The sequence below is a fragment of the Photinus pyralis genome, unplaced genomic scaffold (assembly GCF_008802855.1).
Source record: "Photinus pyralis isolate 1611_PpyrPB1 unplaced genomic scaffold, Ppyr1.3 Ppyr1.4_LG8, whole genome shotgun sequence".
NCBI lineage: Eukaryota > Metazoa > Arthropoda > Insecta > Coleoptera > Lampyridae > Photinus > Photinus pyralis.
In genome coordinates, this window is record NW_022170819.1 from 13,905,850 (window position 1) to 13,919,863 (window position 14,014).

The 14,014-nt window shown below is 35.0% G+C and overlaps 2 protein-coding genes across 6 annotated transcripts; one reads left to right on the forward strand and one right to left on the reverse strand.

The window, feature by feature from the left end:
- Positions 1 to 500: 500 nt before the first annotated feature.
- LOC116178998 (myeloid leukemia factor) lies at positions 501 to 10,072 on the reverse strand. 5 transcript variants are annotated; one of them, XM_031498690.1, is made up of 5 exons: positions 9,888 to 10,072; positions 9,187 to 9,828; positions 9,006 to 9,098; positions 1,737 to 1,803; positions 1,003 to 1,056 (listed from the first exon to the last, which is right to left on the reverse strand). In XM_031498690.1, exons 1-4 carry the CDS (start codon positions 9,938 to 9,940, stop codon positions 1,785 to 1,787), a joined length of 807 nt encoding a protein of 268 aa, XP_031354550.1. In that variant the 5' UTR covers positions 9,941 to 10,072; the 3' UTR covers positions 1,003 to 1,056; positions 1,737 to 1,784. The 5 variants fall into 5 exon arrangements, with proteins under 5 accessions (XP_031354548.1, XP_031354551.1, XP_031354546.1 ...); XM_031498689.1 differs by having other exon boundaries at positions 9,006 to 9,101; positions 9,888 to 10,071; XM_031498688.1 differs by lacking the exon at positions 1,737 to 1,803 and having other exon boundaries at positions 501 to 1,056; positions 9,888 to 10,071.
- Positions 10,073 to 11,952: 1,880 nt separating this feature from the next.
- Positions 11,953 to 13,593, forward strand: LOC116178997 (ubiA prenyltransferase domain-containing protein 1 homolog). Its single transcript, XM_031498685.1, has one exon. The coding sequence runs from the start codon at positions 12,127 to 12,129 to the stop codon at positions 13,126 to 13,128; it is 1,002 nt and encodes a 333-aa protein (XP_031354545.1). The 5' UTR covers positions 11,953 to 12,126; the 3' UTR covers positions 13,129 to 13,593.
- The last annotated feature ends 421 nt before the right edge of the window (positions 13,594 to 14,014 follow it).

The window sequence follows — 14,014 nt, forward strand, 5'->3', positions numbered from 1 at the left end:
CACTATTACAGAGATGTCGCTTTAAAGAAACAAGAAAATATTCAAAATTAACAATATTACCTACTATATATACACAAACAACAAAGTGTTAACCTTACGCATTTAATGGGTAACACATTTAGCTATACACTATTGAACAGCAGCTGTAAAACCACTTTTCACTCACATCCAGGCCTAGCTAGTAATATAATGTGTACGTTTTCCTCCCCCATTTGCCCAGCAACTTCATCGCAGGAAAACTGTTTGGAATTTAATTCATAATAATACTGATGATCAAACCACCAGTTGGGAACCATCGGTCTAGAGGGGGTAAGTTTCCAAATTTATCCCACTGCACAGACCTTCATACTGGAGCGATGGCATGCAGAGCACAGTTCATGATAGTCAAACGCTATTTCAGTGTGTTGAAGAAGGAAAGGAGAAGACATATTGACCACATATTTTTTGAGGGGAGGGGAACGTCAATATAATAATCAAATAACGTTACATCTTAATTTTGGTTTACAATTGCTTTATTTAAATGTCAAAAAATCATTACTAAAAAAAATACTTGTGCTAATATCGTACTCTAACTTACAAAGTCAATTGAAAGATACCAAAACAGAAACTAACTAATTAGATTGAATATTCTACACTAAAAGATAATAATATACATTGCTTAAACCTACATCTTAAAAGTAACATCAAAATAACCTACAATTATCATTAGAATATATTCAAATTTTCAAGTTGGAATACGAGTAAGTATGTGTATTTACATACATTTCTTCTCCACGCCACTATTCAAACAGTAATACATTATCGTACTATTAGAAACACAAATTACACGACACCGCTGACGAAAAGAGCCTGTAGCCAACTCAAAGGGACCACAGACATGAAAGGGAGAAAAAAATAAATAAATACCTGCCACTAAAAAGCTCGACGTGATCGATCGAGATTGAACGTCAAAAAATTTACATGTCTGGCGGTGTTGAGCCAGAAACGGTCTTTATATTTTTGTGTCTCTTCATTTGTCCTGTTGGGCTGTAGGGATGTCGAACTGATGAGTATGAACTACAAGAATAACTTGTTTAGCTTCCGTGTAAATGTGCAACAAGTAAATATTAAGACAACAAAGCACACATGATTATTCCAAACAATTTTGGATTAATGGGTGCATCGGTTAATGAAAGAAAGCTGCAAATGAGCAAAGGAATAGTGCAATTACAATTAATATTTAGTTGTTATTAATGTACCTGAAAGCGGTGGAGTCTAAGGCTTGTACGAGCAAGAATTACTGCCGATTGTAGTTCTTACTCGATGCTCTGTAGGAAAGATAATCTGCCCAAAACTAAAATTGATTGATAAGAATATACGTCAGAAAATTTGCGCTCACTAAGTTTTAATTTACATTCTGAGTCAATGATGGAGGGGGTTTGGTCAATATTACCATACCGCACTGCCCAACATTTGTCATGTTTTGTATTTGTTATTTCAACTTCCCGCACTTTTTTTCTATTGTGGTACATAATCAAAATATAGACCCTCTAATTAATCTGTACTTTTCCACAGACCCTCTTAGGAACATCAAATTAATACTGTAGGTACTCGAGCAAATTCCAAACACATACTTGGTAATATTTGCAGTAATTAAAGTTGACTTGTCTTAATCAGACTTCATGACGCATGGGGAGATTTGCTCGGGACATACATAGCCGCGAAGTATATAACATAATAAAATAATGAGTACTTACTCTTATTACATTGATAAATGAGCTTCAACGATTTATGTTTAAATTTTTCTAATGTTTTCGTGTAAACCTGTAATATACATGAAAATTCTCAATTGTTAGAATGTGCTGGCGCTTGATTGTGAAATGTTTAATGAATTATGCAGTTCTCACCGAGGCAGTTGCAGAATACAATTTAGTTTTTAAAATAAATGAAGACCGAAGACATTGTTATTATTGCATAAAGAAGCATATTTCTCTATCGATGAAATTTATGTAGTGATCATTATACACTGTGTCCAAGATAAAGATGTCTATCATGGGGAACTCCGAAACCATGTCAGAATTCGTTTTTATTATAAAGCTAGAAACATATTTGCAAAATTGCATATTATACATTCAAATATTTTTAATGCAGACATCTAGGTTTCCATGACTAAGAAAAGATGGCAGTATTGTTTAAAACGACAATTTCAAGGTTATCTGTATTATTTATTATTATATTGTATTACTTATTTGTTTCATTCACTAAGTGTTCACGTTCTTTGTTTTTTGTGTGTTATTTGAAGTTAAAAATATTTGGAACTAATACAAATTGATAGATAACCAAAAAATTGACATGTTAAACAATACTGCCATCTTTTGTTTGCCAAGGAAACCTAGATGTCTTCAATAAAAATATTTTAATGTATAAAATGCACTCTTGCAAATAATATTTAATATAAACAAATGATAAACCAAAATTTAGAAAATTTTACGCGCTTTCAAAAACTCCAAAATATACAGGGTGTTTTTTTGGGAGCTTTAGTTAAAAGTTTCTGGGAAAGTAAAATAGGTAGGTTTTTGAAAATTTGTACTTAGGAGTTACTCTGAAGGCCGAATCGATGTAAAATATTTTCAAAATGGCCGCACTTCCGGAAACACCGGAAGTAGATAGTAACTTCGTTATTTTAAATGGCAACCCCTATTTTTTATTGCATTTTTCGATTCTATGTGAAATTTCAGTTCTTTTGATACCCATATGTCGATATCTGCCATTTATGGTTTTTAAGTTATTTTGACTTTAAGAAAAAAAAATGGCGGATGCAGATGGTACCTTGATAATTGATTACTTGAAAACGGTTGTAGTCATGGCAACCTATTTTTATCAGTGAATAGAGAATGAATAGGGCTTTCTTTTAGTGCACTTAAAACAAAGTTAAGTTGCATACAACCGCACCTATGGAGATCCAAATTTAAGAAACTTCAAAGTCTATAAACTCAGTTTTTTTAAATGGAATGACCATGTTCTTAATATTGCATGAGATAGAGAATCGAAATTGGCATATTTTGATATTACATGTTCCTATAGCTATCTTTAACAGTTTCTGATTTATTCCCATTCCATTGAATTGATCTCGGAATTGATGCCATTTTTTTCGCATTTTCTTTTTAGTAGTTGGCCATGATTTTATAACAATCGAATTTTAAACAAATCAAGGAATGGATTCTTTAATACCATTGATTCTAGTTCTAGTCTAAATAATTCATTAATAAATAACTCATTTATTAAGGATATAGGACGGAAAATTTTTGAAAAATCTAAACAGAGTCGTTCAACTGAATTTCTTAAACAAGTCTGGAAATTAAGAGAGGTAATGTGATATCTGTTCTAGCAACAATTCCATACCAAAAATGTTTCAACGAAGTTTTTTATATTTTGCATTGAATTTAATATGTTAATCTTGCATTTGCAATTCAATTCATTTTCTTAAATATTCTCTTGTAGAGCTTTGTATCACTTGTGCTTCAACGGTTTGTAGTGCATTAGGGGTACAAAATTTCCAAAATTCATACAATTTCGTTCCAGTTTTTGAATGAATGTACGGAAAGCACGCGCCGCGATTCTGCCCATTTCACCATAAATAACAATTAAATTCCAAAATAGGTGAAACCACTGCGAGTCATTTTTCGATTTTTGAAAAACTTATGTTAACCTATAACAGTGGGTGATGGATTAGTGTCACTAGATTTGTTTAAAATTCAATTGTTATAGAATCATGGCCGACTACTAAAAAGAAAATCCGAAAAAAATAGTGTCAATTCAATAAAATGGGAATAAGTCAGAAACTGTTAAAGATAGCTATAGGAACATGTATAGTCAAAATATGCCAATTTCGATTCTCTATCTCATGCAATATTAAGAACATGGTCATTCCATTTAAAAAAACGGAGTTTATAGACTTTGAAGTTTCTTAAATTTGGATCTCCATAGGGGCGGTTGTATGCAACTTAACTTTGTTTTAAGTGCACTAAAAGAAAGCCCTATTCATTCTCTATTCACTGATAAAAATAGGTTGCCATGACTACAACCGTTTTCAAGTAATCAATTATCAAGGTACCATCTGCATCCGCCATTTTTTTTCTTAAAGTCAAAATAACTTAAAAACCATAAATGGCAGATATCGACATATGGGTATCAAAAGAACTGAAATTTCACGTAGAATCCAAAAATGCAATAAAAAATAGGGGTTGCCATTTAAAATAACGAAGTTACTATCTACTTCCGGTGTTTCCGGAAGTGCGGCCATTTTGAAAATATTTTACATCGATTCGGCCTTCAGAGTAACTCCTAAGTACAAATTTTCAAAAACCTACCTATTTTACTTTCCCAGAAACTTTTAACTAAAGCTCCCAAAAAAACACCCTGTATAGGGTGGCCCGTGTGAAAAATATAGTTTAGGTCCTGTATAAAAACTGTGTATGGCGATGGATTCTACATCAAAAGTGCTGTAAAAAATATTTTTGCCAAAATCGATTATCTTTAATAATAAGAAAGTAATGGGGCATTATAATAAAAATCGACTAAATTCGAGAAACGCTCCCTAGCGGCCAAACGATTACAGCTAGATAGCTGAATTCTATTTGCACTAGAGATTTTTTAAAATTTAGTTCCAGACACCTACGTGTATTTTTTTCTATCTCTGAAAATAAAGGATGTTTCCATAAGAAAATGTCCAATTTAAATCAGCCATATACATTACTCTTAAAGATGAATTTTCTTCAATGAGAAAACTTATGTAGATTATTAATTTATAGCTTATGCCATTGGGCGTCCTCTTCCGGCAATTGTATAAAGCAAACGGTAATATGTGAATGTGAATACTTGTTGACATTGAGCTTAACACACAGAGTGTGCTAAAGTCAATGATATAAAATAAAATTATAGATATAGAGCAATAATAAATACGCATTTAGCTTCGTTGAATTACGGTATAGTTCATCTGTCGTGCCCAGTTGGAGAAGAAAAACGAAAAGAAGTATATTTTTAGTCTCCGTTTTCAAACTTGACTTAACATCTCTGTAACAGTGAATACAAATTTGAGGTATGTTTATATTTTATATGATTTTGACGGTTATAATGTTGTGATAAAATGATGTAATATCTACTTAATAACAGATGGAGGTATCGAAAATACGGGAGGAATCGGACCAACTTTTAGATAAAGAGTACAAAAAACTCCTTCTGCTATTTACACAGATTACTAGATTTAAAGAAATCTTTACACATAAACGTTCAAAAGGAAGGAATGAAGGATTAAACAAAAAAAAACAAAAGAATGTGACACTGTAGTAGGTCCTGACTCAGGTGCCAAGGCGCCTTATGACGAGTGAGACGATAGGAACGTCCATTTCGTTTACTTTTATTAGAAGACACTACAAACTACAACCAAAAGTTTCGATTAAATTATTCAACAAATAAGGAATATTGCGCATGCGTAGTTTTGGAATTTGTGCGATGGATAAAAACTGTTATGCATTAACCTCGCACTTAATCTTTCGTTTTTGAGTAAGTCAAATTCCAGTCAGCAGCCCACAATATTATTTAGACTTGCCGTGTTGGCGTTATTTACTGTACACGTCGAGATCAAGACGCTTGTATTCGTGCCATTCGATCATTTAATGAAGAGATATTTTGCAAATTATCAGAAACCGTGTGCGGATGCACATCCCAAAAGAAATCAGTAGTTGCCCGCCTTAACGTGTTACTGCAGTAACATTGTTTATTTATTGTTAGTAGTTAGTGGTATCTATGAAGATAGCGATTGCGAGCAATCCACCAGGTCACCACAACTGGTTTATAAATATGTAGGTTTGTGATGGAGTTGGTGGATACTGGAGACAGCGAGTAAAAGGGCTGCTGCGATGGTAAAAGACTGTGTACATCTGTTTCCAAATATCTAAATAATTTTAAGATTTCTTATTTTACTTGTCGACCGCCTGGTGCGGGGTAATATGTCCAAACAAGATCGAAAAATATAGAAAAAACTTTATGATTTCTATCCATTTCCTGATGCTGTAAGATTGTTACGATTCGTTTCTAAATCCATGTGGTTCTATATTTTATGTCACAATAGACTGAAAAATGTTTGAGTAAGTACCTACCTATTCCAACTTCGGTGAATTAGAATACTTTCCCAATTCAAATATTTCCAACTTAGACCATATACAGGGTCATTCTTGACGAGCGTCAGTTAGAAAGAAATAGAGAACCTTTGAAAATGAAACTAAACTGATAAATCCTTTAAGGGTTTTGGCACATGATGAATTGAACTAAAATATTTTCAAGATTGCGCCACTTCCGGAAATACCTGAAGTAGCCATCAACTTTGTTATTTTAAATAGGGACTCCATATTTTTTCTACATTTTCGAATTCTAAAAATTGCAGGAATAATGGTATGTTTCAAATAAAAATACAAAAAAGAAAGCCCGTGGTAGACTCTCTGAAGAACAAGATATAACTGTACTGGCTTACTTTGCTGCAAATCCAACTGCATCGCTTAAATGATATTCAAAGAGACTTAATTTTTTATCAATTTGTTACAAGAAGTAATTAAAACACGGAATATCTCGGAAACCGTTTGAAGCAGCCTTTGACATTTTGTATCAAATTAAAGGTCTAGGAAAAAGGAAAACAACAGTGAAGGAAAAAATTGGGGGTGTCATTTGAAAAAATAGGGTTATGGATATTTAAAAATTTAAAAGTTGAGAGCTGTGAAAAAGTGGTGTAGTCTCACGTTTTAGACAGTTACGCATACCATAAGAAAATTCAATCTTTCCTTAATAAAGCAGTGAAACCTGTTTTGCAATATCTCTCACCGTTTTCGAATAATAAGTTTTTAAAATTACCCCTGCAAATTCAATTTTTGACATAAAAACTTGAGTATCGACAAAGCCTTTGGAGCAAAGGGTGAACTATGCCATTGTATTGTTGTACTCCAAATTCGACGTGGAAGTCGAAAATGTAGAGAAAATAGGGGGAGTTAAAATAACAAAGTTGATGGCTACTTCCGGTATTTGCGGAAGTGGCGCCATCTTGAAAATATTTTAGTACAATTCATCATGTGCCAAAACCCTTAAAGGACGTATCAGTTTAGTTTCATTTTCAGAGGTTCTTTCTAACTGACGCTTGTCACGAATGACCCTGTATACATAACACATTTATTAACATCCAAAATCACCTCGAAAATCACCAAGGATTTAAAGTGTGCCCAATGTGCTTTTGTCACCAAAAATAGATCCGGTCTTAAAGAACAGCTTTTTAACATCTAACATTTGTCCCAGGATGGACCCTGGCAAAAATTTAAAATGTGACCGGTGTGATTTTGTCACCAAGTACAAATTCAATTTTAAAAGACATTTGTTAATACACCAGACCAGTAATAAATGCAAATGCGCCTGGTATGAACTACAACATCGTAAACCCCTTTATGTTCTAAGGAAATAACACGCCACACGCCAGTGAAATGCAGAGAATCAAATCAGTGCACATGAGCTGTATTCTGCTGTTGGCTCTCTCTCACACATGTTGGAACAGATTTACTGACTGTAGGCTACCGTATGTACCTACTGTGTTTTTGACACTTAGTGAACACCTGCTGTTATTTTTTTGTTAATTTTTGACGTTCTGTTCATTTAAAGGCATCTAAATTTAAAGAGCAATAAATTTTTCCGTGTTATTTTCTAATTTAACAGCACACATGTGTAAGGTAACAAGAAAAAGAAAAAAATAAGCTTTCTAATGACGTATCACGTGACCTATGTTCTTATTAAAAAAAATCAAGATGGCGGTCCCACTCAAGAATCATGTGTCAAACAACATTTTTTAACATCCAAATATGTGAAATAATTTCAAATTGAGAAGTTCTAACGGTTTGAGCGTTAGAGCTTTGGTTCCATTTTTAATAGCGACCCTGTATACCGAAATCTATAGTTAAACTTACCTGCGAAGTAAGGTATCACACCCTTCTCTAAATTTAATGAATACACAAGTGATGATCAGGGAAAGAGGGGCATAAAACTAGTTGATCAACTTTTCTTTTTATCATTAAAACTTGTGGTAATATCACAGAGAGGGCGGACTAGGTAGTAAATAATACATAACTTCGGACTGGATATCATGATCAAGTTCAGTGTCGAAAACTGACGGAAATGCATTCAACCTGCTCTAAAGAATGAACAAAAAATGCGGGACATGTGCAATGTCCCAAGATGTACCTATTGATGGAATTAGCATCACTTTTATTAACCCATTCGCATGCCTACGTACGGTCATTGACAAAAGTAATGATCGCCTAATAACTAAATTATGCAGCATAAGCAACCAACATGCCTATCACATCCATCGGACTCCGTCCGTTTCTTCAAAGAGGGGATACCTTCATTTCTTGGTTCGCATTTCCAAGTTGCACAATATATTGAAATGTTGGTTGCGTATGGTGCAAGATTTACCTAATCGACGATCACTACTTTTGTCAAAGACTGTACATTTAACACATAAGTAAAACGAAAACCAATAAAAGTCGATCGTTTTTTGTCTAGGAGACTCTATCACACCCTTATTACTATGGTGCAGAGTTTGCATAATTGTGGACTATTAAGAGCTGACGACTCATTTAAAGTTTTCTTCAAATAGAATTATAAACTGACTTCTCCACTGCATAAAATTGTATAAACATGTGATATGAGAAAAAATAAAAGCAAATCAAATCAAAAAATCTGATTTAAAAAAAATTACTACAAACAAAGGAAAAAAGTATTACATTTTAATATTGACATTGAAAAACCGTTACAGTTACAAATATTTCAAGACGAAATACACTTTGTACGTACCAGTATAAAACATGTATTCTGACTGCCTCCGTATATGATACAATCGTAGATAATGTTAGTTACTACAATGTAGTCACAGTATGATAGCTTTAGCGACAGTAAATGAGCGAGTATAAATTCAAAATGATAACTTTCCATACCTTGCGTTAGGCGAAGAAAGAGCATTAGACCTAATACCGCGTCTGCTCGAAACCAGTGGAGTTGCAACAACATGTCTATCTCTAGACCGTCGGCTACTACATGCAAAAACATCTAAGTATAAGCTATACTGACAACAATTCGGTGCGCTAAACACTCAACAACAGCATAAATTAACCTTACCTAGAGCCGGCGGTAATGGCAGGAACTCCGCTATGCTCGCGAACCGGATAGCCGTGTCTATTACGCACCATGGGACCGTTAGTAATGCGTGGAATTTCAGGACGACTGCGATGAGTGCGTGTTTCCCATTCCCTATTGAAATCTTCGGCCTCCTCTTCTTCTAAATTAATAAAATCTTGACGTTCCTCACGATCACCCGAATGGACATTTTGTTCGCGTTCGATTATGTGAGCCCTCTCCCCGATGTGGTGCCCGATTGACATCTTCTTCGTACCCGAACGTGAATCGGTAACTGTATTTTGTGTCTCGCGTACCCCACCTGGCGCAGTGCGAGTGCTTGAAGTTGCCTTGTAAACGTGTGGACGACCGTCAGGACCCGAAGTCATGCTGACAACTGTACTAGACGTAGAACTATAGCAGTGAGGATCTCCCATCGAGTCTAACGAATTGCTAATTAATCTATTAATGTTAGGCATCCCCATAAAGCCGCCACCGAAGGGAAGAAGGGAATTTTGTGAGGCCGCCCGACCGCCGAACGTAAGCGCGGGGGCACCAAATTCCCTCAGACCCATATGGTCGAAAGGGTCGCCGAATAATGAATTCATCATATTGTTCATATGGCGCATCGTTCGCATGTGAGAACTGAAAACAAATAGAAAGCAGCATGGCGCTGGAACGGTAATGCATTTTTAATTAATTACCCAAAGAAAGGATCGTTCTCCATGTCGCCCATTAACGAACCAAATAAGGACATTACGCAATAAACTTAAACGGTCAAATTCGCTTCGAAAGTTCTTCTCAATTAGACAAAAATTAAAAAGGTAACAGAGTTTCACAAAATTGCACTTTTGACGTACCAAAACTTCTCATATAGTTCGACCACAAGGCACAGAGGGCGTATAATTAATTGACAGTGAACAGCGTTGCCACGTTGAATATTAGGCACACATCAGAAAGCAAATGTAGGCGCTTTCTTTCGACTACTTCGCAATCATGATTTCGAGATCGTGATTCGTAGGATCACGTTTTACGAAAGAACGCGCGAATTTAAATCAAAGTATGGTAAAGTTTACGAAGTAGACATTTGCATTCGAATTAGGTATTTTTTGTTTGGATTATGAAAATAATTTAAATACAAGTGGAAGTACTTGCACGATTATGCTCCTCTTCAGTTACGAACATTGACTATCCCCTAACATTTGAGCAAAAATATCCTTGCATTTATAGGTTAGGAATTCGTGATCATAAAACTTTTATGTTCAGTTTGTTCACGATTTTAGCAATCATGATTATAAGATCACACTTCGAAAGAACGTGATTTGACAATCCAAACGCGTTTGGATCACCGAAAGAAAGCACCTTGTAAGTACACAACTTGACATGCGTCGCAGGCGTCCTTGTATGATTTTGTTTATTGTCATTTATAAACTAATAGTTTTTATACCTATATGAATATATATGAAAAATATATGTAATTCTTCAGTGTAGAGCTGTAAAGTTCCTTGTATACCTGTTAAGTTCCGGGGAATGCTCTGTGCACCTTATATACCTACCTCTATATTGCTATAACGACACGCATAAGTAATTTTAGTTTGTGTATTTATTTATGTTAATGGGAAAGGCCACGAACAGTTCGCGTTTTTGTGTAATTGCGTGACCCAGTTAAATGTGCGAAATTATGGCTATTATTTAATTTAAGACATTTCAAGCTGATAACATTTGAAGATGTGTTCTATGCGTAAAATTTCTCTATTTTTGAGATTATTTGTTAGGGACTATCTTTGTATAAAATGCACAGGTGGCTGTTCCCTCCACACGCTAATCGGATGAACAATGAATGACACGTGATCGGATGTCTGAGGCACGGCCCTCTTACGGTAAGCATTTGTAAACAACGCCATGACCTGAAAGTACAGCAGTAAAGGAACGGAAAATAAAACCTAGAATAAAACACTATAAACGCGTAATAGTATAATTTTTATATTGATGATGAGTTCTGGGAGAACACGGCATACCTCTGGCTTTAAATGCATTCCAGAATTCTGTCTAAATTTGTAGGATTTGGCATTTTGATTCGTACTTTTAATCAATTACAATAAACTTTCTTTTGCTTTTTAAATTTTAAGTGTGTTATTTGCGTTCCACCTTGCCGATATTAAGCTTGAGTACGAGTGAGTGCAATTGTTGAATGCGAGGTTTGTAATACTAGGCAATAGTTTTATATGCATAAAAGAGTCGTAATTTCTATCAACATGTTCAGTAGTTTATAATCAAATATGACAGCTAAATTAGAAATAGTAGATGCACTATTAAGAATGCTGGCTTAATTTTTTTGGTGAAAGTAACAATCTCACATTTAGAAATATTTAGCTTTAAAAGTGATTTCGAACGCACCAGTTGTGTATAACAAAAAATAAAAGTGGTCCAAGGTTAGACCCTTAAGAAACATTATCTAGATTAATGTTAGCATTACAATATTCCCCAAAAAAACAAAATTGATGTTGTGCATGCAAACTTCAAATGTAAACGGAATATCTATTTAAGAACCGTTATAAATTTAGTTATCGTTAAGTCTTAGTTCCTGTGAACATTAATAATTCATTTTATATAAATAAATCACCCAATTACATTTACGTTACAATATAATAGTATTATTAGCCGAGTGCAGTTATAGGATTATTTAAATGCACATCGTGAATCGGATCGGTAAGAATCGGAGTAGGCGGGACGAAATTTTAAATGTCGACGTAAAAACGGCAACACAGCAAACGTCACCCATTAGACGGGTGAAATTTGGACGAGGTGAGCAGGCTGAGCACGTACGACACTCGTGGAGTCGTGGGCTAGTATTTCTAAACGTAACACTTTGAAATGGGGTTTTAAATCGACGGTTTTTCTTCTCTAACTACACGACAAGAAAATTGCGTAAACAAATTTAGAATGGAGACGAGCGAAAAAGGCAATCAACACGAAAGTATCCCTCTAAGGAACGGAACAGGGGATGCGAATTCAAAAATCAAATCAACGAAGGGTAGATCTGGACTTATGAAACTGTCGAGCTACATACTGGCCTTACGTCCGTGGTCTCTAAGTGCGAGCCTTATGCCAACTTTGCTAGGATCGACGTTAGCGTACAAGTATCCGGGAGGAACTGACTTTAACTACATTACCTTAATTTTGACTGTGTTTATTAGTGTGTCTGTGCACGGTGCGGGAAATTTGGTTAACACGTACTTTGATTTCGTGAAGGGTATCGACGATCGTAAATCGGACGATCGGACCTTAGTCGATCACATCTTAACCAAGGATGAAGTGGTCACGTTGGGTGCTTTGTTGTATTTCGCGGGTTGTGTAGGTTTCATACTGTTAACTGCACTCTCGCCCGCAAAAATGGAGCACTTGGCATTGGTGTACTTCGGAGGATTGTCATCTAGCTTTCTATATACGGGTGGAATAGGTCTTAAGTACATCGCCTTGGGCGACATCTTGATACTGATCATTTTTGGACCGATTTCAGTTCTGTTCGCGTTCATGTCGCAAACCGGTCGGCTGGAATGGGCCACAATTTACTATGCGGTGCCGCTGGCTTTGAACACCGAAGCGATCTTACATAGTAACAATACGAGAGACATGGAGGTTGATAGGAAAGCGGGCATCGTAACGTTAGCCATTCTTATCGGACATACATGCTCGCATGTATTATACGCCGCGTTGCTTTTTACACCGTATGTAATGTTTATCATTATGACCATTAAGTATTCGAAATGGTTTATACTGCCGTTAGTAACGCTTCCTCAGGCTTTCAAGATTGAGAAGCAATTTCGGACCAAGGACATAGCCGATATACCGAAAAAGACGGCGAAGCTTAATCTGTTTTTTGGTATTTTATGCGTGATGTCGTGCAGTATCGCGCCGAACATGCCTTATTTTGTTAAAAGATAAATGTAGTGTCATTTTAGGTTTATCAATTTACGAGAGTTAATTGCATCTCACGCATGCTTTATCATAGATATACGTTTTGTTGAATATTTATCTACCTATTTATTTTACGAGAGTATGCATGTGGATCTTTGAACTTTGAAATTGACATGTTAAGTACACATATTACGATAACCAGTGAATTACGGAATCGCTAATGTGATATTTGGAGTGTGTGAATCTTTATTTCTGTTACAGAGGCTAATTTTTTTTGTTCCATTGTGCAATTAACGACTGATTTAATCCAGTAGATAAGTTTTTTTCGTTTAATATCGAGTGAGAATTATACTTAATGACAATAAATGCTAAGTCTGTCTTTGATATTAAGATTATTTATATTCCACAAAAATAGGTATTGCATTTTGGGTTACAAGTTTGTAATACTTCTTTTGTGCATTAGTGTTAAATAAATGTTGCTTTTAGATGTGACAATATTGTATTATACATATCTGTAGTTATTAAGTATTTCACGTTTGTACCTCTCATTAAAATTATTTAACATATCGCCTCATTGAGTAAGAAGCAATTTATGTTGTTCTTTCCAAGAACTGACATTTCATAATATGTGCCTATTCTTTAGGATGATTATGGTACTTTCTCCTTTTTATTACATAAAACATCTTGTTACCACATGTAAGCATTAAGAAAGTTAATTTGGACGAGCAGAGCGTGATTTCTAAAGTAAATGTTTAAGACTTGCCCTCTGTATGAAAAAAAATAGAAAAGCTGATCTCTCATACATAGTTCAAAGTTATGGGATATGTACCTACGTAAATCATCTCACAATTCAGACGCATTAAATAAAGTTATCACTATTGCCTTAATTACATTACAGATAGGGCATGTGGCT

Excerpts from the sequence above, each read along its gene's own strand:
- LOC116178998 (XM_031498686.1), bottom strand. The coding sequence starts at position 9,940 with ATGTCCTTATTTGGTTCGTTAATGGGCGACATGGAGAACGATCCTTTC. Across the intron at positions 9,102-9,186 it reads GCCATTACCGCCGGCTCTAG|TAGCCGACGGTCTAGAGATA; the intron begins GTAAGGTTAATT and ends TTTTGCATGTAG. Across the intron at positions 1,057-9,005 it reads CTTTCTTCGCCTAACGCAAG|TTCATACTCATCAGTTCGAC; the intron begins GTATGGAAAGTT and ends TTATTCTTGTAG.
- LOC116178997 (XM_031498685.1), top strand. The coding sequence starts at position 12,127 with ATGGAGACGAGCGAAAAAGGCAATCAACACGAAAGTATCCCTCTAAGG.